Source organism: Anolis sagrei, chromosome 2 (assembly GCF_037176765.1).
Source record: "Anolis sagrei isolate rAnoSag1 chromosome 2, rAnoSag1.mat, whole genome shotgun sequence".
Taxonomy (NCBI): Eukaryota; Metazoa; Chordata; class Lepidosauria; order Squamata; family Dactyloidae; genus Anolis; species Anolis sagrei.
The window spans coordinates 190,549,701-190,577,621 of NC_090022.1; the positions used below are offsets into that span (position 1 = coordinate 190,549,701).

At 42.2% G+C, this 27,921-nt stretch overlaps 1 protein-coding gene across 18 annotated transcripts; it reads right to left on the bottom strand.

The window, feature by feature from the left end:
* PCBP2 (poly(rC) binding protein 2) lies at positions 1-26,589 on the bottom strand. Of its 18 annotated transcripts, none has more exons than XM_060762864.2 (15): positions 26,316-26,584; positions 23,214-23,344; positions 22,799-22,822; positions 22,666-22,698; positions 22,093-22,209; positions 18,266-18,397; positions 16,623-16,751; positions 14,963-15,037; positions 13,175-13,261; positions 12,307-12,348; positions 11,110-11,182; positions 10,714-10,752; positions 9,882-9,934; positions 7,213-7,382; positions 1-405 (listed from the first exon to the last, which is right to left on the bottom strand). In XM_060762864.2, exons 2-15 carry the CDS (start codon positions 23,280-23,282, stop codon positions 369-371), a joined length of 1,080 nt encoding a protein of 359 aa, XP_060618847.1. In that variant the 5' UTR covers positions 23,283-23,344; positions 26,316-26,584; the 3' UTR covers positions 1-368. The 18 variants fall into 18 exon arrangements, with proteins under 18 accessions (XP_060618847.1, XP_060618846.1, XP_060618849.1 ...); XM_060762863.2 differs by having other exon boundaries at positions 9,882-9,937; XM_060762857.2 differs by lacking the exon at positions 1-405 and adding an exon at positions 2,342-4,495 and having other exon boundaries at positions 26,316-26,589.
* Between the last annotated feature and the right edge of the window lie 1,332 nt (positions 26,590-27,921).

The window sequence follows — 27,921 nt, forward strand, 5'->3', positions numbered from 1 at the left end:
TTTCTATTCACAAGAAAAAGCTCCAGTCCATCTTTTTATTTTTTTGAAAAATTTCTGACATTACAGAACTAAACTGAAATGTATTAATTCCACTCTTACATTTCATGACATAACAGAAAAACTTCAATGAGCCAAGAAGGGGGAGAAGCTTATAAACTAAAATATGGATCAGCATTTTAACAGCTGAACAGAGAAAAGGAATTAAAATGCTGCAATTAAAAAAAATCATGAGTGGATGGGTAAAGCATGTAGAACTGAAAATTTACAAACTAGTTAAAACCTGGAATCGCTGACTGCTCAGAAACTACACAGATGGATCATGGGGATGAACGGCAGAAACGGGTAATGAGTGAGGCGGTTGCATTGTCCTAGCTGCTTCCCATTCCACCAGTCTCCGAAGAAAGCCTACAAGGAGAACAGAGGTTAAAGGCCTTTTAGCAAATTTGGACTGGTTAAAGCCACAGTTCTAATGCAAGACAAACTCAATTCCATCTGTACAGTATTAGCATTTAAAAGACCCAATGTCTACTGTTTAATAAAGAGCTGAAACTGATTTGTAGTACTTCTTATTTTACTTTATTGTACTGGTATTTTATTTATACTCCACCTTTTTCCCAATGAGGGACCCAGTGATAACTGTCAATCCCATATAAAGCAGCTGGAAGGCTTTCATCAGCAATGGTTCTAAGTATCTTCTTGTTACTGAGGAGCTCAGACTGCAGCAATATCAATGCAACCACGTTCTCCCATGCTGTGACATGCCATCATAATGCCCTTTGATGCCCTGAGCTTTGTTAACAGCAGACACAACTGAGTGGCCTCTACCCCTACAACCATCTGCCAGATATGTAGCAAGGAAGATGTGGTTTGTTCCCTTGAAGACTGAATGCCCTGACCCTGAGGGAAGCCATAGATGACACAAGCCAGTAATGATATGGGAATTATGTGACAGTTACCAAGCGAAGTAAGAATAAATACAATCAAGTATTTAAAGGAAAAAGTACATATGGATTTGCTGTAAAAGCTAGGGTCCTCTTTCAAGTGAGTCAGACTAATGCTAGTATCAGTAGCAATATATAATCAGTTCAAAACCCTTTTAACAGTCAGGGGCTTAAAGGCTAAAGCTAAACTACATTTCTTCTGCCTGCCCAGTTTTAGCCGAAGCCACACGTGTGAAATACAAGGACGGTGGGTTGAATCTAGTCCTCCACATCATTTTAATGTGGCCCATGAGGCTTTCAATACCAGAGCAAAATAGCTACATTCATATAGTCTTATAATTACAGATGGCCCTTTGTATGTAACCATAAGGCTTATGTGACCCTCAGTAAAATGAATAGCCCGGTCCTAAAGCCAAGCCAACAGGAACAAATAAGTGTGGAGTCAAAGGTCCTGAAATTCAGGGTTTACATGTTTTCCTGCGCCACTTGGTATACCAAAGTTTATGGTTGATTTTTAAGGGAGTTGGAAAGAAAAAAAAGTTGTCTTTAACATTTCTCCATTCAGCCCTCTCAAGTCTTCAAGGAGTTGTAATCTTTACATCCAAGAGGCGCAAGCCTAGGTACACAAAACTTACCTTTTTGGTTGATGTCCTCTATCTAGACTCTCCCAGCAGTGCAAGTACTGCTCATCTAACATCAGGCCCACCCCGCCTGGGAGTGATATTTAATAACCAAGTCTCAAGAGGCTGAGATGACCCAAGGACACAGATTGATGTCAGGAAACCCACGTGAGCAGAGTATGTGTATGTAAACCTTCTCCCACCCAATCCTATTGGAATGCAATGAGGAATAGTTAGAATGGTCTAAGCAGCTATAACCTGATGGCCAAAGGGGAGGCAAAAGAACTCTAAGCTGGAGTTGTTGACAGGGCACAAGGGACTTCATTTAACAGAGAACGTAAGAATTCTAGTTCTCATGTTTAGAATGAAACTATAGTGGAAATTGTCAAAGAGCAAGGATAGGATCCTAAAGGATGTGAAAATCCAGGACTCTTGGGCAAATCATTCAGCAGTAAGGGATGCCAATGTTTCTCCCTATTAATAGGGAGACAGGACACCACCCCCCTACTTTAACACCGAGCTAATGACATTAAAATGGGTACAGGAACAGAGTTTTATATGAATGCAGCTTGATAGAAAAAGGAAGAAGAATGAAACTCAGATCCCCATTTCCCATCATTACAGCTCCATACGATTATTGAAATTGCTTAGAAGTTGGTGCTACCCTGAACCAATAGCTTTTGTATAACACATAATCACACTTACTAGTCAAGAATGGACATATACCTGACAAAGTTAGCCTCGACATGACACTAGAAAACAAACGGCCAGCCCAAAAACTTGGTTAAGAGTGGACAATTTTTACTTAATGTGGTTACACTACAGAGCAGAACAGTTTTTTTAAAAAAAGTTACAATTGTGAAAGTCAAACTGCAGAAACAAGTACTTTAAAAGACTCCTGCTACTTAGGAAAAAGAGTTTGACAGAGCTGTGTAAGTTGAGGGTCTCCCCCTCCCCCATAACAGGACCCCCCATCTCCCTGAATTGCAAAGAGTGACATTGTACAGACGCCAGCCATCAGCCACCATTTTGAATGTGTTCCAGTAACTTTTTTAAAATACAAAGGATAAACACTTAGCATCTTAGCAGTCCCACCATCACCGTTCTTGCTCAATGTTGCCTCAGTCTGTGAATGTTTATACGCACAGGAGGCTACTCAAAAAGTATAAGTACATGAGCAATGTTTGTGTGGCAACCCCAGGCTAAAGATCATGTGTATTCATGTTCAGACAAAAGAACGAACACATGAATGCCATGCTAAAGGCACCAACATATCATCTTGTTGCATATCCCTTTTGTCTGCACAATATTGCAATCAGCTTTCAATGAGCCCTTAGTGAAGAAAACCAGCAGCTGCCAGTCTCAAAGATTAAGAAAAATGAGAATGACTGAAGCCAGCTGGCCAGACGACTGTTTTTCAATACCGATTACATGCTCCAAGGAGCATCTGTTAAGATGTTCCTGACACTAGTCAAAGGCCAATACTGCCATCAATAGACAACTGTTTTTAACAACAGTGCTAGGCTACTAAACTACTCACTTTAAGGGTTAAGCGCCTGACATTAAGTGCCATTTAGGAATTCACATTAAAAAAGGGGGCACCTGAAGCATCATTCAAATTTTTCACTGCAAAGTGTCCACTGCTCCAGATGCAGTCACCTCCTCAGTGGCCAAAACGGTCTTCAATGTGGAGAAAGCCAGATGTCTGAACCAGACTTTGCACATCTGCCATAAGCTATACGAAGGAAATGATGTGGCTGCAGAGAATATACTGTAGTTCTACTGAGCAGATGAACTATAAGGCTGGCAGGGCAATAAGTTTCATGGAAAAATGGCAAGATACATGAAAGCAGGACAGTATGCAAAATCTATTCTATTAAGCATTAGAATCTCCAAAGAATATGGTTTATATATATATAATCAATTATATATGTTAGCCTAGCCTGGTGCTATGCAGATATTTCAGACTAATACTCCCCACTAGCCAGCAGACCCAATGCCCAAGGGTCGTAGAGTTCAAATCAATACACAGGACGCCAAGTCAGTGAAGGCTGTTGTAGTGCAATGGTTGGGTATGTATTGAAAGCTTTTAGCCTGGGGGGTGCAATGTGATCACTTAACCAGCTTGTGGCCACAGAGTTCAGTCCCAATTCAGGCACATCTGTGTACGTTCCCACTGTGATAACTTTATTACAAAGACAGACATTGAGACAGGTTTGGCCAAAGTAGCCTCTTCGCACAGCTTAAAGCAAGGAATTGCAAATGAGTACTTTTGTTAACAGACGCTAGCATAACTCCCAGCCCACCCACTCCCTCCCCACCCACCTTATTCCAGGTAACAATGAAAACAAGACTACTAAAAGTAAAACTACTACAAGCTACATAATCAAGATCACTACCGGACTCGAAATCTTATTAATACACTTGCTCAATTGTCTTTGACCTAGTAGCGGTCGCCAGCAAAAAGAAACTCCATCCTAAAGGAATCACAAGCTCACTTTGCTTTGAAGTTTAAAAAAAAATCTCTTCCAAGTCTCCTCTACAGGATTCCCCACATTGCTGAAAAAAAATTCTGCTGTTCCTCTAAGGCCACAAGCAGATACTCAGTAGGGAGAGAATCTCTGTTTTTCCGTTTTCAGTTTGTTAGTAACACATGGCACAGCTGAGGTGGTGGAGGCACCCTTAGCAGCAGACACAACATTTAGAGCCAGGAGAGGGACGGGTTTCATGCCAAGCAGACTGGAGACACAGGGGGCGGTCGGAAGAGGGTTGGGGAGACTGGAGGGTGCGTCGGAGACCCCTGCTGTCGCAAGCGAGGGGGTGGTGGTGGAGGAGGAAGAAGAAGAAGGGGTGGAGGGTTGAGAGAGGTTGATGCTGAGGTGGTCGGGGATCGTGACGGAGGCTGCCTGGGAGGAGGGTTTAGCGCTTTCTAAACTGTAACAGAGGAAAAAAGGAACAAAAATACGGGTGGGTGGGTGGGAACACCACACAAAAAGCACAGGACACAAACAGCTTAAATAGCAAGAGCCTAGTCTAGGAAGATTTGGAAATAGCATAGCCAGAAGAAAGGTGGGATAGGGAGAGAATATGGCTGCAAGGGAACCTCAACACTCCCTTAGTGTACCAATAGCCGCTAACAGGCCTCCCAAAACATAGCCCCCCTCCTCCCTGCCAAATCCCAGACTCAAACCCATCATAAAAAAAAATATTTTTATTTTTTTTGGCTTTTGAGAACTTGGTTACTTCAGTAATGAACTATAGAGTGCGCACACACACACTTAATACAGCCAAGGCAGATGAAACTCTAGACCTTCTATACAAGTTATTGTAATGCACCACTTTCCCCATGCAATCCATGCAGCTGTTTCTTCAGGTTGAGTAAGGATACTCCGTAGACCCTCTCAGCATTCAACACACACACTTGGGCAGAAAACTAGTTCTAGCTGTATCATGCACCATAACTAACTGGGAAGTCTTAATGAAAGAAATACCTAGGCCAACTGCCAGAGGCTTAACACAAACCAATTTTCTCTATTGCTGAACAGAAGTAATCCTTTATCTAGTGAGAGAACCATTTTAAAATGTACTTTAAAATATAGTACTCAAACCAAGCCAAATAACTAAAGGAAGGTTTAATTTACTTGTGATAGAAAATATATTTGACTTCATCTCTTGCGTTTTTAGGTGTGCTTCTCAATTACATTTTCTAGGATGTGTAGCTGATTTAAGAGATGTGGCCTAGTTCAAGAGAAGACCAGAACCACATTTAAACCAAATTATACGATTCTGATAGAAATATTCTTCCTCAATGCCCTCTGCACATGAAGTCCAGTTTTGATTAAGACCTTTAGATTTAACAGGATGCTCAGCACACCAAGACCAACAGGCACCAACCTTTCCTTTCTGCACCTATTGTATTTTCCTAATTTTATCACAATAAAAGAGCACAATCCATTCAATCAACTGGAAATGACACACAGTTTCCTGCCTCTAACTCAGATGGATTTATTTTAATGTCACCCAGAGAGAAAGCTTAGAGGTGGAGTGATTGTGCTGGTCGCCACTATTTAGTGTGGGTCAGACCTGAGTAAACTGGAGTCTTGCAAATACTTTTGGAAGTCTCTAATCAAGTGGACATGATTTAGAAGGCAATAGGCAATCCAGTTGGCAGGATCTGTTTTTCGTTATGATAAGCACTTGACCTCAGCTATTACACAAAAGACACTCAAAATCCTTGCATTTTCATCTTTGTCTCCATTGGTAGCCATTTGCAAGTGTCACCAGGACACTCACAAGGCAGAACCACTTCCTGAGGGGTTTCCTACCCTCCCAGTCAAAGGTGCTGTGTTATAGAATAATGCTTGCCATCCCCACAAAGCAGGCCCAATACATGAAAGAGTTGTTCAGGAGTAGAACTTTCAATTTTGCTACACAGGACTCTCAATTTTGGTGAGCAAACATTCCAACAAGCTTCCTATAACTAGTTCAGAAGACAACTGGGTCGATCAGTACAAAGAAGCAACAGCTTCCTGGGCACCCTGAAACATTCCCCTCCATTCCAAGAATCTGGAGGTACTTTCAGTTGCTCAAAATAATGCATCAAGACACTCTGACAACTAGTGCAGTTTTCCAAGTATTAGCATGCACAGATTTGAGAAGGTACGTATTTATTGACAAGTGGCTCATATGATAGAATGAACCATCAACTCTTCAATGGGGTGCTAAAATGACTGACGGAAAAATCCATTTCCTGCTAGCTTTCAGCTCTCTTTGCCACTCTGCCAGATTCTCAATGCTGGTCCAGCCATTTTGAAAGGAGCAGCAGGACTACAGAAGTGATGGAAGAGCAGAAATCTAGGACACACCATGCCATCTGCTCAGGCTTGGGTTTTAAATTATTGAAGTCAACACTCTCCCCACTGAGCTGGTGCTTTTACTTTTGACTTATGAGATCACCTGACCTGCTCGAAAGCTACAGAGGGCTACTTGCCAAGTAGGCTTTAAGGACAAGACCCGAGAAGCAGCAATTGCTTGCTGCAGAGTACTGCTGCAGCTTTTAACGGAAGCTTTGCTGCTAGCAACATTGGAAGGGAGAAAAGAAACTGAAGGAGCCCTTTCAGTGCACATAGCCACATCCCACAAGGCAGCACTAAGTCTTCACTCTCTACTCCAGTTCCAACCAGTGGGGTTGCACAGCTTCTAGGACTCCTGGAAGGCATCAACTGCCTTTCTGGAGACCCAGCAAATAATCTTATTTTTGGACAGGCTTTGTTATAAGGTTTCAACTTAAATCTACCTCAATGTTAGATACACGGCTTCCCAAAAACAGTGGTAAATATTTCTGTCATCAGCCAGGATCAATATTGGGTTGCTAGCTAAAGATAAGGCTGTCCACATATTCCCCCCATTTACTTCAATCGCTTCCTTTCCTTCAATCTTCATTCAATATTCTCACAAAAAGAAGGGAATGGGGCATGGAACAATAGTATTTACCCACCAATGTACAGGGGAAGGGCAGGTGTTTTGGGAAATGTTTCAGTGCTAAGAAATCACCTTTCAGAATACTGCCTGATTTTAGAGACACTTCACATTCACATTTCTGCAAACTGATACATGCATTAGGAAAAAGTATACAATTTGAAGAGACTTACCTGACATTAATTAGATATTGAGCCAGGCTAATGCTGGCTGCAGATCCAGTTATGGTAACCTGCCTGTCAGTAGATCCTTCCACTGGATTGGCAATTTTGATCTGCGCCCCAGACATCTGGCGAATTTCGTTGATCTTGGCGCCTTGACGCCCAATGATACAGCCAATCAACTGAGTGGTTTAAAAAAAAAGGGAGGGGGTCAGAATGGAGCCTGAGAGTCCAACATTATCTGGCACTTTCTCTACAGACCAAGGAATGTATGAAGCTAGGTAAACAACTCATTAATCTCATGTTTGGTAAATAATCTTTTGTTCCTATAAGTCCTCATATTTATAGAACCAAATGAAAGTAAACTATAACTGCATATTTATTAAAAGAATATTCTAAATTTGCTTCTCCAGCAAACAAACAATAACTACCGATAGACCAAAGAATCACCTGTAACATTTTAGTCTAAAAATTCAAATTAAGAACAGGCAATTAGCACTCTGCAAATGTTTTGGACTACAACTCTCTTAAGACACAGTTAACATGGTCTAGGTCAGGGATTATTGAGCCTTACAAACTCTGCCTTCATTATTATTCATGTTGCTACACACTGCAAACATTAAGCTAGCTTTCTTATTATCTTCCTCACATTATCACTTCTACACAGCCGTTTGAGAAACTTCCATTGCATCCCTGCCTTGATACAACTATACTAAACATATGGGGCAAACACAATGTGTTGAAATACTGTGGCAACCAGTTATTAGAAAGAGCAATAGCACTTTTTCCATGCTATCATTCAGGAAACTGAAATCATGACCAAGATCAACTGAAGAACTGATCTAGTTATGTTCTTTGTACAGGCAGTCCCCGGGTTACGAAGAAGATAGGTTCTGAAAATTTGTTAAGTTGAATTTGTATGTAAATTGGAACAGGTACATTTTAAGTGTAACCACAGCCATACATACACACACACACACACAAGCTTTGGATAGCATAGGAAAGGGAAGGGTTAACACCCCTGTGGTGTAGTGTTTTCTTAGGCAAGGAATACTCAAGACTTTTGCCAGTTCCTGCCTTTGAAATACAGCACACAGCAACTATTTTCATTAGTGGGCTCCAATCCAAGTGCTAACAAGGGCTGACCCTGCCTAGCATTCAAGATCATTCTTACGGGGTATTTTTTGTTTGTCAGCATGACCTCCCATTTTTTAGAGTCATATTAACAACTATACTTTTCTCAGAAATTTAAAAAAAACATGTTATTACTGATATTTCTTGCATAATGTAATTATATTGTTTTTTTCAATTAGGGATCTGCCCACTAATATGTTCTGATATTGTAACTTTACAACAAAGCAAGAGTGCACAATGCAGACAGTAATACAGAGTAGACAGAACAGAACCTGATGAGCGCAGAAGTCTTAGCAACACAAGTCACTATACAGCACTAAAATAACTGCAAATGTAACAGAAATGCACTAGGATTCAACAAAACCTTTGGCCTCAATTCAGACTATACTTAAAGACTCCTGATTGTCCAAACAGCTTGCTTAGCTTCAATGTTTGCCATTTAACTCAAAGTGATGTGAAATCACCCCAAATTGGCTTCAAGATTCCAACAGCGGAACAACTACATTGGTTCAATTGTTCTATTGTTTGCAACACGAACCTAACAACACAAAGAGGCCTAAACATTGTTTTCTGTTGCATCAATTTTGGAGCACATATAAGTCTCATGGTATCTGTATGCTCAAGGCTTCACTACAAGAGAGCTCTATCATTACCTGAGCAAAAGATTTAGTGGTTTGCAATTTTCTACTTAAATTGTAAACCATATGAATAGAAAGTAGGAAATGACACTTGATGCTATACTGCAACACTCAAAATCCCTGACCAATAACCACAGAGGCTGAGATTTAGTGAGACTTCAAAAGATCTGAAGGGCAGTAGGTTAACTCTTTCTGTGTCTGGGGATACTCAGAATTTTTCACGCCACTTTCTGACCCTCATAGCAATTCAAGTATCTAAATTTCTTTTTAAAAGCACTGAAATAAAATTGTGTCTGCCAACGCATTCACCTCCCAAGTTCTAGGTTGTAAAGACTACATTAGGATGAGCTTCAGGACTGCAATTAGAAAGTACAACTGTTCTCTCATTTTAGTCATGGAACTGGACCATAAAGCAAGACCCCCTTAAATTATTACTACTGCTCTTTCTCTTCCTATAAAAATAGCAAAATCCCTCCCCTTCAAGCCTCCCAAACCTTTTAATTCATTTAAAAATAGCTTACAAATACATTTTACCATATTTTAAGCAAGTTGCATGGTTTCAAAAATGCCCAAGAACCCCAAAATATTATCTAGAGTCAAGGCCCACTTTAGGCCTAGAGCTTGTTTGTTTGTTTATTCTTTAGGAAGAGTACAAGATGTTATGGTGCCCTAGTTCCAGCACTATAGCTCAACTGCCTCGTCGAATACAAATATGCAAATGTCCTGAATATAAAAACTCCACTCATGTGTAGCAAATTGAAGATAGCTATCCAGGCTATAGCACAAGAACAATGCTACGATGTCCTGTGATGGGATTCTTGGGAAAAGAGCACAGGAGCTCAAGACCAGTGGAATTGCTCTAGTAAGATCCAACATGTCTACGTATTCTGCAACTCTGAAAATACTTACATCATTTGGAATGGTGAGTTCATGAGAAGTAGTTTGAGCCGATGCATCCAGACCTGCTAAAACACAGAAAGAGACCAAAGTACATTTTAGCATGAGGCAGAGATAGTAGGGACCAGACCAGTCAGGTTAGCACTTGCTGCCGGAAAAACTGCTATCCTGAAGAGATTCAGACAGAACAGCAAGATGTAAGATGCTATATCCAAGCCCTTTCTTTCTTTTCCTAAGTATCTGAGAATTAAAGTTTCTGAGCAGACAACAAAAAAATAGCTTCTATCTGGTTAGGGTGAAGAGAACATAGCATATCTGTTCAAATATGCAAATGAAGGAACCAGAGTCACCCTTTATGAAACTCTCTCACAAAAATGTAGGAAATACAGGCTCAAAAACAAATATGCACTCCCATATTTTCTTCAGATCTTAATCATATGTCAGAGTTCTTCCTGACACAAATACTGTTAAGGCACAATCTTCACTGACCAAATGGAGGACAGATACTGTTATCAAAATCATGTGATCTGACCTTTAAATTTAGCAACCTAATGTAGCTATCGCATAACATATAGCTAACCTACCACTTTAAAAAAGGAACAACTTTGCTCCTAAGTGAGAAATTAGACACTTTCTATTACACTCGATTGTCCATAGATTCCAGCTGGATTTCTTTTGTAAGAGAAGAGAGAATCAAACCTAATCAATATCTGTACCTCTACTACTTTCTACATTTTGCAATTGCTTGCACTGTATCTGGTTAGCAGAACTGGCTATAAAGGAAAGAATCTCCCACCAATATGAACACACAATAGAGTAACTACAGTTTTTTTTCAGTCATTACCCCAATAGCCTTTCTCATCTGGAGAGCTGGATTCAACGCCTGTCAAGATACAAGGGACAATAAGTGTGGTGGTCCTAGCTGAAGCCCTATCAGACTTTCAGCCACAAGACAAACTTTTATACAATTTGGCACAACTGTCAGGATTGCAGCAGCTGGAGGCAAGAAATAACTGGCAAAGCTACTGAAAGGGTTATGGGGGGAAATAGCATAAACACCCTACCTAGCAGCAATCGCATGTCTCATTTCCATGGGTAGTGAAGACCACCCACTCCCCAAGTTTGTTACCTGTTGACTTTTTAAAGTGAGATAATGGAGCTTAAAGCCAGCATCTGCATTAAAGGCCAAGTGATGATTCTTGGACTGCTAGCTTATACAAGAAAGAAGGGATTTTCATACCACTGAATCCAGTGTTGCCATGAGACATTGGAAAGTGTGACTGTTGCATTGCCAACTGGTGCAGCTTGGTCAGCTAAAAGGGAGAGAAAGAGAGATGATGTTAGGAATTTTGAAAGCCTACTAGTTCTGCATAAAGTTTCAAAAGAGAGGAAAATAAACAGACACTGCAAGCTGAGCATGAAGTGCTGCCCCTTGGGGCAGGAGTTTAGGAGAAGGGTTAAGGACAAGCGCTGCCCTGAGCAGAAATGGGTGCAGACAGAAGGGGTGTGGAGCCAACCCCCATCTCAAAGTACCCTGGGTTTAAACAGGAGGCATCTGCAGTGAATTGTGACAAACACTAGGAGACAAAGCACGAACAGGCAAAGTAACACAGAGACTGATTTGCAGTGGTGCTTGGGATACACCATGCAGGACTCTGTCAAGCATTTGGAGGAGAGAGGTATATCATGAAGAGTGACTAAATGGAGCCAGATGCTCTCCCCTATATTAAACAACACAATTTGCTAGATCTTTCCACTACTCAGCCCAGCCCACTCTTTCTTTTCCTAAGTATGCCACAAGCGGAAATCTAAGTCCTATGGGCCCTTCCATGAGAAGTGCTACATCTAACTCAAACACAGACATTATCAGTAAAAAGAATAGGGAGGTAAAGCACCCTTTAAACATCAAATTAAAATGGCTAACGGCTTTTATATTAAGCTGGAAGCGTGGCAAGGAAATGCACCCCAAGCAAACGCTCCACCACCTTCTAGCCACACCTGCACAGTAACATGATGTACAGAGCATCATGCTTAAAGAGGAAAGCAGAGGTTTGAAGCGAGCTTCCCCTTCACCACCACCAGTGAAATGCACTACACCTATGCCCTTTTTACCAAGAACCACAATGACAGTATACCATGGAGTTTTGTCTTGCTTGTTTTAAAGGGTTTATGTCAAATTGAGAGAAGTGGGAGGAAACTGGAACTTGGAAATGTGTACCAAGTTTTGCTGTGCAAGTGTCACAGGCCGGCAGGAAAAGGAGGACAGCTCAAGACTGGCTACGCAAAGAAGCACTGAACAAAATTTGAGGATCGTTTTAGATCAAATTGTGGTTTCAAATCAAAACAGATTGCTAAAGCTGCTTATTAAGAAAGCATGGAGAAATTTTGAAGGGAGGAGTCGGGTGGTTTCAAGACAAGAAGTGTAAACAAAACTTACATCTGGCTGTGGAATGGCATACTGTCCTTGAATGGTATAGGCCTACAAAAAGGAGGAAAACAGTCCTATTAAAAACCATTGGACAGCCACCCAGTGACAGATAGATTTCAACTAGCCAGGAAGCCAGAAAGCTGAGGGGGAGAATTGGTGGGAGCCTGGAGGCAGGTCTCTAAGGGGGCTGCTTGAATTAGCTAAGTGTATAGAAGTGTGAAAAGGGAAACTGGTCCCCTGCCACAAAAAGGATTAGTGTTAACTGCTGGTTGTCGGTGATGATTTGTTGTGTAGTGGAGGACTGGACAGTGCTACAAGCCCTCTTGCCCTATATACAACCCAGACTTGACCCCACAGGGAAGCTTAATTACCTCCTATGCTCCAACTGCTTTTAAAGCTAAAAGGAACCAGCTGAGTGTTCAGCCCCAACCCACTAAGTTAGTTGCCCAGCATTCCATGCTCCTCAGGAACCTACGGTGGACACACTATTGCCAGGCGCTAGATGGCAGAACTACATCTGAAAAAGAGGGAGAAAGCAGCTGCCAAACAGGATGGTTTTGGCAATTACGCTACTGAAGCAACCCAGCAAGGCAGTGACTGTGTGGGGACTGGCTTAAGACTAAGTGAAACTTTAGGGGCACAAGTCTCTCACTTGTAGGGCATGGGGAGAACTGCAGCCCAAGCTGGAAAGGACCAAGCTGTAACCACTTGCAGGGCTGCCTACTGGCCTGCCGAGTACTGTTTGGTGGCCTTAATCCAGTTCCCAGTGAACAGGAGTTCACAGCACAAGCCGCCACCACCAGTCTTGCCACCCTTGTTGGCAGTCTCAAAGAGGCCAAGGATTGAATGGGCCATGGAGACTGAACTCCCCTCTCACCTCTTGAGGTGGTCCCTCCAGGTCAGAGTTGAGGCACATTGATGGGGCGGTGTGGGGGTAGCTTGCACTGCCGCTGCTGTACCTGTCCTGTGGATAAATAGAGGACTTCAGTCTCCAGGGCTGTCAATCCGAAACCTTTCGCTAACACCAAAGTCATATAAAACTTTCTCTAATCAAGGGCTAACCTGTGCTAGAGAGATGCTGCCTTACTCTGATTCAAGTCACATCAGTAGCAAAGACAACAGTGTGAGATTTCCGTGAGGGCAAACCCCAATTATTGGCACCCTCAGGGGCAGGGGGAGTCTGCACGGATACAATGAGCCTTGCCCGCTAATAGAGCTACCCTGCCACAAGACCAACTTCTAGGATGCGAGCGAGCAACTGCAAATATCTTCCATAACCTCCCATGTGCCGTTCCGCTGCCAATCACCTGCTTAGCAAGCTGTCAAGAGCCTCTGGAGAGTAGGTAATATGAACAGGGCAAGGAAGAAGAGGGAAGGGATTGAGGCAAGAACAAGACCAGGACAGCACCATTTCCCCAGCAAGAGGTTATCAGACAGATCTCCCAACATAAGTGGCATATCAATGTGCAAGCACTGGGTACACCTCAGCCAGATCTGTACAGCTGCTGCCTCTACATTCTGTTGCTGACTGACACTATCCATTTAATGCCCAGCACACCAACACACAACTTTCATAGTCTTCAATTTGCTTAGCTCACCCCTCTCCCACCCATCAGTTAAGTCAAATCTACATTGGAAGCATTGGAACTATTAATTCTGGCCCCTTTAAAGGAAGTTTACAGATGAATATTGAGTCATTTGAATGACCAAGTCTTCAGGGCGTTCCAATTCCAGATACTCACGCAAGAGTCTTCCCTGGACACAAAGTTCCAAAAGGCTTCATGCTTCTCAGAACTGCATGTTTCAACCTCACACAAAATCTATCTGGCTAATTTGGCTTCATGTATTGGCAAGTTCAGTTGTAATTTTTTAAATGCCTTGCAGAAAATACCTGAACTCTTACAGCCCATCAAGCAAACAGATTTCATTGAAAATAGTAATAGGATTCAAGCCAGCTGGGAGACTGAAGCCCCATCCTGCATTGGCCATAATAATGCTTAACCTTACCCAAAAATTTACACTTGTGCCTCACCTCCATATGCCTTAAGCAACTTACGTAATTGTGTCTGAGAAAGAGTCAGATCCAGTATACTCAGCATGTTTTAAGCTAGCCATGTAAAATCCTTGACGACAGCAAAGAGCCATTCTAGGCACCGTCATCTTGTTAAAGAAACTTGTTTCAATAGTCCAGATTTTGGCCTATAACTATCATGGTGGCAATCAGGATCTCCTCACTTCCCCAGTCCGCTGGGTTCTAGTTGTCACAACACCTGTTTGTCTCAATAATTATCCCCTGCTGCTTTTAAACTACTGCTCTGCAGAGTTCAAGCTAATTGCAATCACTAATTGCAAGTGTTGCCTCAAAAGTGAAAGCAACAGACATTTGGTTTGCTGGTATGTCTGAAGTGGACTGCCAACTCCAGCTAACTCTCCCAATGCACATGGCTATCTACATGAATTCCCAAAGAATATCAGAGCGTCTTGACCATTCGAGAGCAGCCTCCAAAGAACAAAACCAAAGCAGCAGAAGTAGCACTGTGCTGGCCAGGTGGGCAGCACAGGTGATAAGCATGCAGAGTGGTTTGATGTGTGCTGGCAGTGTTGAAGCTTGGTAGGCTACGGTTTTCTTGCCCCTACCCATAATCAACAAGAGGAATGGCCTTACCTGACCGCCTGCAAAGATGACAGGAGAACTGGATGGCTTAGGTCGGTAAGGGATGGTGACGCCCTTTGGGGGAGACTAGATTAAGGAAGAGGCAAAGAAAAACATGGTTAATTGGTGGGCATTCTAATGCCAAAATAGTTCTGTATCTGGCAGAAGCTTGTAGAGCTCTGTGAGGTGTTTAAGCTGATTACCTACTCAAACTTGCACAATTCCTCCTTTGATCTGTCCCTGAACAGAAATCATATTGGTTTCTATAGTAGAGGATTAACTCTGGCAGTTTTTAGTGTATTTCATTTATTTGTAGCATTAACTTCCAGAGAAGAGCAGCTTGTTTCAACCAATATGAATAAGAGGGAAAGCATTGTTTTAAAAAGCATCATACAGCCTGATCAAATGAAAATTTTGGGAACCAAATACAAAGTCACTGTGAAGTGAAGGCCAATGTACACGATACTGCTTTGATAATAAATGCACTGTTATTAATGTTTTTATTAGTATGCTATTTTAATGTTATGTAGTGATAATTGGTTATTGTTGTTTCTTATCTATTGCCTATATTATTTTCTGTATTTGTTGACTGTTGTAAGCCACCCGGAGTTCCTTCAGGAAGAGGGGGCGGAGTAGAAATAAAGTTTATTATTATTATTATTATTATTATTATTATTATTATTATTATTTTGTGACAAGCAGAATCACTTGAGGCTATAAACACTGCAGGCATTTGCTGCTGTTGTGTGTTTCAGGTTTCGGAGTACAGGTAACCCTATCCTGAAATTTTCTTGATGAGACTTGTTCAAAGAAGGTCTACCACCGCCTCCCTCTGAGGCTGTGAGAGTCCAAAGTCACCAAATGAATTACCCTGAATAAATGGGGAATTGAATTCAGGGCTCCAGTCACTGTCCAACTCTTAATCCATTATGCCACAATTCCTCACAAGCAAAGATACAGAGATATAATGAGCCAATATTTCCCTCACCCATTCAACACATTAAAATGGGGCCTTACAACACACACTCTTATATGGTCTTGTACCAAGTGTCGGCCACTTTTACTAGCTTTACTGAGTTGGTTCCTGAAGCACACTACTTTTTGTAAGCTAGAGCAAGAATTACCTTCTGTACAGATGTTCATTTTAAGCACATTCAACTGCTTTTACAATAGCAATTCCTCTTCCACAGTTCTATTTAAAGAAGTGCTAAAACTGGATGTAAGCCCCTTTAAAAACCCTGTTTCTCCACTATCAAGTCCCTATGAACCTGAAACCAGGAAAATATTTCCTAGTTTCTCTGACAATATATTGTGACAGACTGACTCCCCCCCCCCCCCAAAGTGCCAGGGACAATATCATACCTGTGCCCACAGACCACAATCATTTCTTTCATTCTTGGAAACATGTCAAGGACTAGCACCAACGTACAGAGCACCATTTTGAGTAGCGCTGACTTCAAACACACAAGTAGAAAGAGAGGATTCTCACATATGCAGGCTCCCAGACATGTTATGAAGTAAAAACACTCAGACAGCTGTCAGCACAGGAATTCAGTCTCAGCTGTTTCAAAACTAAAATGCAACCACCAGAAATCCAGTAACAGTAGCCCTTCTGTTGCACTAACAACTTTTCAGTATCTTAAAGATAGGGTACTCTGCCTTTCCTACTTACCTCCAGCATGACCACACAGATCTGTTTGACGCATTCAATGATGGACTGAGGAATCCCAGCGATGGTGATCGCTCTTTCAGTAGAGTTGGGTAACATGTCTCCTGCCACTTGGACCTGTGCCCCTGTGCTCTTAAGATTAAAAATACCAAGTCACATAGTTTGCCTCCCTGAGTTATTGGTCTTACAATATGACAGCTGGTTAGCACAGTGGAATGGCCATTTCCCCATCTTCCAAGTAATTTGGAACTAGCCAAAAGAAAAGGGCTCCATGTTTACAACTATTTTTACATATCACTGTATTTGATTCAGCATGAGAGCCATGGCTTCACATTCCTTAGACATTCAATATTCATAAACAGCTTTACAGGTAAAGACCTAGTTTTCCAGATTCCACAGATTCTATAACGAACCAATTGGGCAGGGTTTCTTCCATCATGAACTGCAAGAATATCCTTTACTATTTCACAACTACCATTTTTGGCAGCTCGAGGTTAAGCATCCTAATACTGATGAGACAATCTATCTCATATTCAGTATTACCTATCAGGGAACATATGATGCCACAAATAATCTGATCGATATAATCCACTTCTTACCTTCACAGTGCACCTATTTAATGCTTAAGTTTAGGAATAATATGCCAAAAGATTTTTTTAAATGGCCAGTGTGTGATACTGTGCCTTCAGCTAAAATGTAGAATTAACTATCACCAGCTGAGAGTCAGCATTAAGTGGGACTATCAGCCAGTGTTTATTTCCCAGGCAGCTCTAACAGTGACAGTATGAAAAACAAATTCAAATGGATGATCTATAGCAGGCATTCCTAAGCCTAGCTAAACTCTGAAGACGGGGAAGGAGACAAGAGCAGAATAGACAATCATAGTCTGAGAGGCTGGTGAAGGGGCCTGTATAAAACAGTCAGCTTCACTTCTGTGAATGTCACAACTCTTTCGATACAGCAATATAAGCTTTGGTTTGACATATCTTGTAATAGAAAGCATCTGATAAGAGTATGAAAGAACTCAAACACTCTACTTAGTATTTTTTCCCATCAAAATGGCACTGTACCCAAAGACTCCAATTAAGAAAAAAATTGAGATATCCTTGATACTACCCTTCAATAAAAATAGTTGTACCACAAGTTGCCCATAATACTCTGCCTTATGTTCAAATGGAATCCTACATTTTGAATATTAAAAATTAATCTACATACTTGACTTCCAAAATAGTTAACCTGTCTTTATAAATTGAACAATTATTTAAACAAATCAAGGTAGGGTCCCAGCACTGTCTAGTTCTGAGACCAGTCATCCACTGAGAGCACTGTTTACTATCAGGAAACCTCTTTCACTTATCTGACAACAACTGATCCTGAAAGTAAAACATGAGAGACAAAGAAATGAGAGATAACTTATAAAAAGCACCCAGCTATACCAAGTCTGACTCTAGCCACTGAGTCTCAGTTTCATGAGCACTAAATATAAATGGCTGTATTAAGTAGAATGACACAGAGTCTATGTGTGGTATTCACCCTCAACACATTTGGCACATGATGAAGTCACCATGAAGGGGAATTGATGTAACATCTGCAACAGAGGCAAGTAGCAAACAAGTCTCATTGCCCTAGCTGAGTTCAGTACACACCTCTCTTATCTCCTTGATCTTGCAGCCTCCTTTCCCAATGAGAGAGCCACATTGGCTGGCAGGTACCACAAGTCTCAGAGTAACAGGGGGCCTGCTTGAAGCCGTGCTGTTGGTCATTGAGCTGCTGATGTCCTGAAAAAAATATGTTAAAAAACTTCAAACTACAGAAACTTCAAATGAAAGCCATAGTCACATTTTAAAGAATACACAATGCTTAGGGGAAAAGGTAAAATTCAGGTAATACACGCTTTCAGCTGAGAGAGAGGCACAAACTATATGTACATTCTGTCACTGGAAACTGCTGTTTCAACATCTATGCAGAATTAATATCTCTATTACATCTTCTGTTGAGGAACTACTCCAAAACCTGCTTGGTCTGACAGTGACTAGCAAATGTTACTGAGGCAATAATCAACAACATCAGCCAAGGTGTCTGATACCTAGATTCTCCTGCACCCGCAAGTGGACAGAATGCACTAAAACATATTCAATAAATCAGCTTGGAAGCAGTCAAAACTAGAGCATGTGCCTTTCTCCCAAGCTGTTATTCATATTTAAACGAAGGAAATACTCTTGGTGATACCTTTGGGTCAGGGGTATCAAAGTCATTTTTCCCAAGTGCCATATCAGCTTTATAGTTGCCTTCAAAGTTGAATTCATGGACTCAGAATTTGTGGATACAGAATGAGAGCTATATTTTTCTATATAAAGGTTGGTGCTCTTTAGGTTTTACTAAATTTGGGTCCTCAGATGTTACTGAATGACAACTCCCACTACTTTTGATTATAAGCCATGTGTACTGGGGGATAAATGCAACTGCAACCTAACAGCACTTGTGACTTGGCTTGGGGAAAGGCTAAAGGACATTCAAAATCTGACATATCTACAAGCCTTGTAACTAAATTCAAACCACAATATCCTAACTAAAGAGAACAAACAGCAGGCTTCCAGATGTTATTGTATCACAACTCCCATTAAATCTACCTCGTGTTCCCAAAAACAAGACAGGGTCTTACATTAATTTTTGCTTCAAAAGATGTGTTAGGGCTTATTCTCAGGGGGTATCATATTTTTATATGAACAACCTGCATTTATTCTTAAACAAAAATCCACATTTATTCAAATATAGTCATGTGTCTTGTTCATTGGTTTACATATGGTTCTCTACCATAGTAAATGGTGGATAAACCCTTTACCAAGGAAAGCAGACACCCTGAAAGAATCGCATTCAAATGACCCCAAGTAATCCAAAACGTAAGAGTTGTTGAGTACTAACTTCTCACACACAGACCAGGTAGTCCTGCTGGGGTCACTCCACACCTGAGTCCATTACATTAGAGCATTGTGGTTGCCTCTGGTTAACAGGGGGAGCCAACCTCTACACTTGGATGCAGTGGAATGCAGATGAGCAGGTGGAACGCCAAGGGACATGATAGAACGTCACACGCCTGTGACAGGAGTGATGTCAGCGGAACGACCCAATCTGCGTGTGAGAGCCTGGCACTCACCAACCCTTATTTTCTTGGGTTTCTTGAGGGTATTTTGAGTGTGATTCTTTGGAGGGCGTCTGCTTTCCTTGGTACTGCATCTATTGCCAACTGAGTTTACATTAGGAGCTGTCTGGACACTAACTTTTTATGAACTGAACCTAGGGCTTATTTTTGCAGTAGGGATTTTATTTTGAGCATCCTCAAAAATTCTGAAAATACATACTAGGGCTTATTGTTGGAGCAGATTTTATTTTTGGGCAAACAGGGCAGTCACAATGTCTAATGATGCAAAATATGCAGAGCCTCATATAATGACATTCAGTCCATGGGCCTAGCGTTTGACACATGTGCTTTGGGTCACCTAATCAGCTCCCCCTTCCAAGAGAACTCCCCAACAGTCTGAATCAAGAACATAACAAAATTTTATTCAATATATAATTGCATTTCACAAAGCCACAGAGGTATTGAAGACTTATGCTATTTGGGGAGGGGGGGGCAATGTGCTGAAGCCAAGTGCAATTCTGAATTGACAAAAAGAACTAAGCAGTCACTTTCTCTTCAAAGGGCATACCAATTAGACACTAAAACCTTTGGTTTGTACTATTGCGTATGATCTATCAGATTCCTACTGTAGTTCAGGCATTGTCACGATGGAGTAAAAGAATGCCATGACTACAAGAATTATTGTGTTGAGCAAGCTGCAAATCTCTTTGCCGAGAGCAAAGAGACACCATCTTGCCCTTGTCAAGGACAGTTCACAAGCTTTTCAAAAGAAGGTGGAGACTGTAGAAAAAGCCCTCTCAAGTTACTAATGTTCTGGTAATGCTTAGGCAGTGCATTTCAAAAGTTAAAGACATAGCTTTGCACACGTATTGCAGAGGTTCATTTGATTTAACTTCTTGGCTTTAGGGGTACAAACACATTCAGATTCCAATGGACATGTAGCCTTTTACACCTCTATTCTGTATTTTTTGTTAAATTGAAATACCAGTATTATGCATTATAGAACAAAACAGTTTGGGGCGGTTCTTCTAAAACAGCAGGGCAAATAACCCTGGCAAAGGGAAAAAAACATGATATTGAGTAAGATCACAATTTTAGCAGGCTAAATTCAGAAGCAACTCATGCTGATTCCTGTAGACTCAAAACTGACAAACCAGGATATTTACTTTAACTGAAATTCATTGGTCATTAAAACCCATTGACCTTCATATTTGAACTTGTAACTAAGAAAAACATAAAAAAAATAACCGTAAACAACTTTAAGGCAGCTCAACGGAAAATGATACTTTGGACATTTTAAGTCCCAAGGTGGGGAAGGAAGGCAGAAACCTAGCAAAAATGTCAGTAAATTGCTCCCTTGGCCACAGCATCAGTACACAGAGATGCAGAATTCTGATTAATAAAGCACTTTTACAAGTTCTGCTGGTTAGGGTTGAGTGGCAGGGTAAGCCAAGCTATTCACTATGCTAATTTACACTTTTAAGAAATTAGCTGTATAAATCCAAACACTTAGCTCAGTTCTCAGCTTCACTTTGTCCCAAGACAAGAGTCAATAGATAAATGTCTCCTCCAGGCAAGAAACGCTCTGAGAAACACTAGAAGCTACAATACATCCAAAACACATTAGAATTGCCAACAACTTCTTAATCTGAAATGGAGTTCATTATCTTAGGTAGCATTAAATGTCCACAGACATCAGGAACAGAACTATGATCCAAAGGAAAATTCTATCTGTAATACAGAGGTAGAGTGAGTTCCCATAACACCTCTTCCATAGAGCACCATCTCACTTGGTCCCAATGGATCCTCAATCTCTTCAAACATCATTTAAAAGACACTGACAGATGACACAAATAATTTTCCCTTGGGAGCTCTTACCTGTGACAGTAAATTCAGGATCCTAGTCAACATCCCTAGATAACCACCAAGATTTACATACAACATACACGACATATTCTTTGTCACATAATGGTCATTCTTATGAGAGCTATGCCTACCAGCTTAAGAATCCCTTACTGCCTATCTAAGTTCCTTTGATTTGTACTTGCATTCTCACAAACTCTTTATTATAAGGTTCACAAGCCAATTTGCAATTGGAAAATTACAATTCCATGTTTCTGCTGAATACACTATGCTGTTAAGAATGCTTACACAGGTATAACAATCTCATCTCATGTTTGAAATAAATTTATCTGCCACACTCAATACTGCCAGAAAGTTAAATGGATGGACCTGAGTTGTTACATCACTCCTGAGTTGTTACAAAAGAAGTACAGAACAGTGTTTCTTCTGGTTAAGTCAATGCATCAGGAAGATTGAATAAAGGTTACACACCTCTTCCAGTTTGTCAATGATCATTGCAAATGCTTTAAAGATGGCATTAGTGGGTCCAGCAAGAGTAATAATCCGTTCTGGGCAATTCCCTTCTGAGATGTTAATGCGAGCACCACTCTGAAAGGAAACAAAATAGAGTTGCAAATAAAACAAGGAATGTCTTTTAGGATCCCTCCCTTCTACTTGACTACAGCAAACCTATTCCTAAAAAATTCACTGAATTTAGTGAGACTTAATGCTTTAGAAAAATGCAACTAATGAGGCTGTAGGCTTTACCTCATTAGGCAGATTGTAAGTACTAGCACCGGAGCAGCCAAATCAATAATCATGGCTTTCAGATGTTGAAATGCAAAAGGCTGCCATTCCTTCACATGAAGATGTGTCTGATCCACAGCCGGTTCTTTGGAAAGGCCATCAACCACATACCCAAATATACATCAAGACTACCCCATAACTTTCACAATTAACAATGTTTGCCTCGAGATCTATGCCTACCATCTTAAGAGCCCCTTACTGTCTATCTTAGTTCTCTTCATTGGTTTTTGTCTCCTGCTTTTAGTCCCCCAAACCTACCTCTTCACGCATCTTCTTTACAGATTCTCCTTTCTACACATGCACAAACACACAAAAAGCAGAGAGAAACTGGTTACTAACATTACTAATCTGAATTCATGTAACAGAACAAGAATTAAGAGGGTTCACATACCTTTCCGATGATGCTTCCAACCTCCTGCAACAGCAAATGCAAGAAAGGTGTAGTTCTCAATCATTCTGACATTCATACAGCCATACCCCTCACCCTACTTCTAATAGATTACAAGTTGCACACCCTTCAAAAGCATAATTGAAGAGATAAATTTAAAATCTGACATTTCCATCTCCACCATATAGTACTCAAAATGGAATGATACTACACTAATACAGTATTACCCAATTAATTTATTTAAAAGTACTAAGTTATAGATATCCTCTACTATTCTTAACGGAATGCTCTGATGCAAAGAGCAAGGCTTGCCAAGAGCAAAGTGATGCTTTAATTTGATCAGACAACTGGGTTTTCCAAGACATTTGCTGTGACCTACTTTCAGTCTAAAGCAAACAAGATGAAGAAGCACAAGTACCTTCCCATGCATAAGTAGGCGAATGGTAAGTGTGACATTTAAACCTCCTTCGATAACACCGGTGTCCATCTTGTGTTCAGTTGTCAGGCTTAGTCAGTGGTCAAATCTTTGGTCGCTGGGAGGAAATCAAACTAGAACAGATAAAGACCACCTATACTGTTTTATTACCACACAATGAGCTCATTCACACACACCCTTTTAAGATGGCACCAGAAAATTTTTGATCTTATACTGTACAATATTGAACATACCACAACATGTTGTATTCTTACTACAGCCCTACTGCTATATGAAAGGGAAGAAGTAACCAAGATGACTATTACTAATTCTCCAAACCAAGATTCTTATCACTAACCACAAGATACCTAAATGTTTGCACCTTCTGGGTGTTTATTCATAAATTGGGCATGAGGCACTTAACCCAGATGTGTTAATCCTTATGGGAATCCATTGATTAAAGTTAATCTCTGGAACATCTCCCCTGAACAACCTGACCTCACTCCCTTTCTCCCCTTTGCTAAGGGAGAACAGCTGACACTTTTAGTTCTCAGCTTCATAGCCCATTGGAGTACAAACAGCTTCAGCAAAGGCTGTCTCCAGTTACTTTCACAGATTCAAGTGCACTAGTATTTAAAGATACTGACATTCAAGGGATTGGTTTTGTGACTATTCACTAAACTCCATGACTTGGAAATGCTAGCAGCCTCAACCTTGAAATCACCTAGGAGCAACTTCTGAGCATAACTCCTATGCAGTGGCCAAAGGAAGTCAGTGCAAACCCAATTTTAAGGAATATCATTTCCCACTAATAGTAGCCTTAAGTCTCCAATTTGACATTAAATTAAAATACTAAGTATATGAAAGGTGACAGCAAGCAACTTACAAACACTTTATTGTTAAAACTATTGATATAGTTATTGTTTAACATTAGACAAAATAAAAGAACTAAATTACAGATGACAAAATACTACATACATAAGTGAACCTAAGATTTAGCTTTACCATATATTTCTGCTATAGAAATTGATCTATATATTTTAAAACACACTTCAGTGCTTTGTTCTCTCTTCCTTTTAACTTCCTGTGTTCAAAGAATGCAGTGACTGACATTTCCACCTTAATTAACAGCTTGAACATGACACAGATAGGAAAACCGAATGCTTGGAAAAGAAAACTGATACTGCTTGGGAAAGAAGACATACTCCCAAATCAAGTTTTGGGTTTATGCCTGTCATTCTTTCAATTGACACATTTTTTTCTTTCCTTTAGTACAGTGGTTCTCAACGTGTGGGGCCTCAGGTGTTTTGGTCTACAACTCCCAGAAATGGCAGTTTACCAGCTGTTTGGATTTCTGGGAGTTGAAGGCAAAACATCTGGAGACCCACAGGTTGAGAACCACTGCTTTAGTACAAGACAAGAGCAGTTCCTATTTAAATCATTTCACTTTCCTCAAAGACCTCAGGCCACCTGATATCCTGAACCTAAGTGAAGTGGTAAAATTATACCTGCTCATACTTTTACCTTCATTTCAGAACATTTCTTCCTTAAATCCTATGATTTCTTTTTCAGGGGGGATTTGTCAATAACCCTTACCAGTGTTCGTAGAGGAGGAGGTTAATTCCACATCCTCACTGTTACACAGGGTGGGCCAAAAGGCCCTAAGGTCTCCTAAAGAAAGGGCTTCAAAATGATGGACCCAATTTCAATGTGCCTTCAAATCGTATCTTTTTGAAACACCCTTGTAGAGGCAGTCGCCAGATTATGAACAAGATAGTTCTGCAGGTTTGCTCTTGTATGTAAGTCAGAACAGGTGCATTGTTTAAATGTTACTGCAGCCAAAATACACATTTTCCCCATGATAACTCTTCCAGGAGTGCATTTCCCCTCCTAGGGGTAGATTCCCCCTCACTTCCTGTTGTCCACCCCCTCCCTGTTTGTAACTAGGAGTCAAATGCAAGTCAGATGTTTGTAACTTGCAGGCTGAATGGATCTATACCAGGCCTGGGCAATCTTCGGCCCTCCAGGTGTTTTGGACTTCAACTCCCACAATTCCTAACAGCCTCCAAAACACCTGGAGGGCCCATGTTCGCCGGCTGTTAGGAATTGTGGGAGTTGAAGTCCAAAACACCTGGAGGGCCCATGTTCGCCCAGGCCTGATCTATACTGTGTTATGTGATGGCACAATATTGGACGCCATTTACAAGATTTGGTTCTTCACACATAATGTAAATGTATTTCTTATATATTCTGTACATGATACAATATTGTCGATTAAAAAGGTTAAAAAAATATCTATGGAAATTATTAAACACTGAAACCCCCCTGTCACTCTCAAACAATTCCTTCCCTGTCGAAACATTACTCTTATTGTCGCTATGAAGAGGAGCCCTCCCAATGGCAAAAGTTCTTACAAAGATTCCTATCCTACGATGAAATAGGGAGCTAAGGGAAGAAGAAGAAGAGGGCGCTGTGTGGCTGGCGGGGCGGGATTGGAAGCGACGCGACGCCACTCTCCTTCGCCTCCCTCCGCAAGCCTTGGCTCCTTCTTCCTCCAGCGGGCCTCCTCCATTCTCACCCGCGTCAGCCTCCCTTTCTCCCTCCTTCCCCCGCCCAGAGCAGAAGCCCCTCCCCTTCTCTCTCCCTCCCTCGTGCCGCCCCCCCCCCTTTCCCTTTGCGCGCGAGGCCCAGGCCTAGATCCCGCCCAATGTGACGCAGCAACAGCGCCCCCACCCTCCGGCCCACTGCGGCCTTCCCAATCTCTCTCATTCCCTCGCGCGCAAGCCCCCCCCCTTCCTTTCCCTCACGCGCCGCAGGTGGAACCCAAAGCAGCAGCGCCGCTACCCCCTCCTCTCTCCCTTTCCTCCCCCCCCACCGCGCGCGCGCCAGTCACTACAGCGCCGCCTCACGCGCTCCACTAGGCCGCAGTAGGCCGCAAACGCATCCACGGCCTTGCGTACCCATGCGGGCGGGCTCCCGGGGCAGGGTCGTCGGGAAATGGGGATAACTCGAGACCGGGGATTTGGGGAAAAAATGAATAAATATATATATTTTAAAAATTAATAATTTGGGGGCCAAACCGTTTTGGACTGGAGGCGCCCTTACCTGGCGAGGTGGCTGGGCCCGCCCGGGCGCGCGTTTCCCTCAGTGGGGGAGGGGGACGGGACGAGGGGAGCGGGAGGAGGGAGGGCGGGCGGTGCGCGGGTCTCCGGGGCGGGCGGAGGGAGCGGGGCGGGGGAGGGGAGGAGGAGGAAGAGGAGAGAGCCGGGAGGGCGGCGGCGGGAGGAGGGCGAGGGCAGCGGGAAGGGGCTGCGGCAGCTGCTCTTACGGCGGCGGCCTCGGCGGGTCTGGGAGGGGGAGCTGGAGAGCGGGGCGATTTCAACCCCGCCTTGACCCGGAAATGATCCGCCTCCCTCCCGTCTCCTCCCCTTGGGGCGCTCGTGCCAGAGAGAGGCTGCGGCTAGAGCGGCGCGGGCCATAAAGATGAGGCCGTGCCGAGCGGAGGCAGGGCTACTCCTAGAGTGGCCTCAGTCCTTCAAACTAGACGCGATCCCCCTTCCGGCCTCGCGCCGCACAGTCCTCCCGGAGCAGCGTGGCTCGGAGGAGGGAAGAGGGAGAAGGACGAGAACGGAGAAGAAAGGAGAGGCCGCCATCAGCCTCGCCGCCTGGCTTCTCCTTGTCACGCCGGGCTTCCAAGCACGGAGGTCTAAAGAGATCTCACCAAAGGGCGAAGGGTTGAAATGGCTTCAGTGTTAAGGGGAGAAATAAGTCAAGGCGCCTAGGAGAGTCCACACAGAAAGCTCCCTTGAGGGATTTGATATTGTCTCCATTGAAGCGCGTGCGCCCTATTGGCGCCTCTTAGGGTGCGCCTACACTGTAGAATTAACGCGGTTTGGTGCCACTTCGACTGCCACGGGATCCTGGGATTTGTAGTTGGCAGAGAAGGCCAAGGGACGTGTGAAATGACTCCCTGGCAGCCCTATATCCCAGAATATCAAGGCAGAAAATCCCACATTATCTGAGTGTGGATTCAGATAACCTAGTTCAAAGCAGATAATGTGAGATTTTCTGCCTTGATATTCTGGGATAGAGGGCTGTATGGAAGGGCCCATAGCCATGGCAGTTCCAAGTGGCACTAAACTGCATTAACTCCACAGTGTAGATCAGGGGTCTTCAAACTAAGGCCCGGGGGCCGTTACGGCCCTCCAAGGTCATTTACCCGGCCCTTGCTCAGGGTCAACCTAAGTCTTAAATGACTTGAAAACACACAACAACAATAATCCTATCTCATCAGCCAAAAGCAGGTCCACACTTCCCAATGAATTACTAATACGTTTATATTTGTTAAACGTGTTCTTCATTTTAATTATTATATTGTTTTTAAGGTTTTGTTTTTTTTTTGCATTACAAATAAGATAGGTACAGTGTGCATTGGAATTCATTCACTTTTTTTTTCAAATTATAATCCGGCCCTCCAACAGTTTGAGGGACTGTGACCTGGCCCTCTGTTTAAAAGGTTCGAGGACCCTTGGTGTAGATGGATCTTCAGGAGGAAAACAAATACAGCATGTACTCAGGGGCACTACTGTGTCTTCAGCCCCTTGCACACAGCTGAATAAAATTCCACATGAACTGCTTTGAATTGGAATATATGGTAGTGTGGACTCAGGATGTTGTTCATTTGTTCAGTCGCTTCCAACTCTTGGTGACT

Coding starts and splice junctions, on each gene's coding strand:
- PCBP2 (XM_060762855.2), bottom strand. CDS start 23,282: ATGGACACCGGTGTTATCGAAGGAGGTTTAAATGTCACACTTACCATT. Junction 22,699..22,798: donor TTGGAAGCATCATCGGAAAG/GTATGTGAACCC, acceptor GTGCATGTGTAG/AAAGGAGAATCTGTAAAGAA. Junction 7,383..9,881: donor AACTCACCATTCCAAATGAT/GTAAGTATTTTC, acceptor TAAACCACTCAG/TTGATTGGCTGTATCATTGG.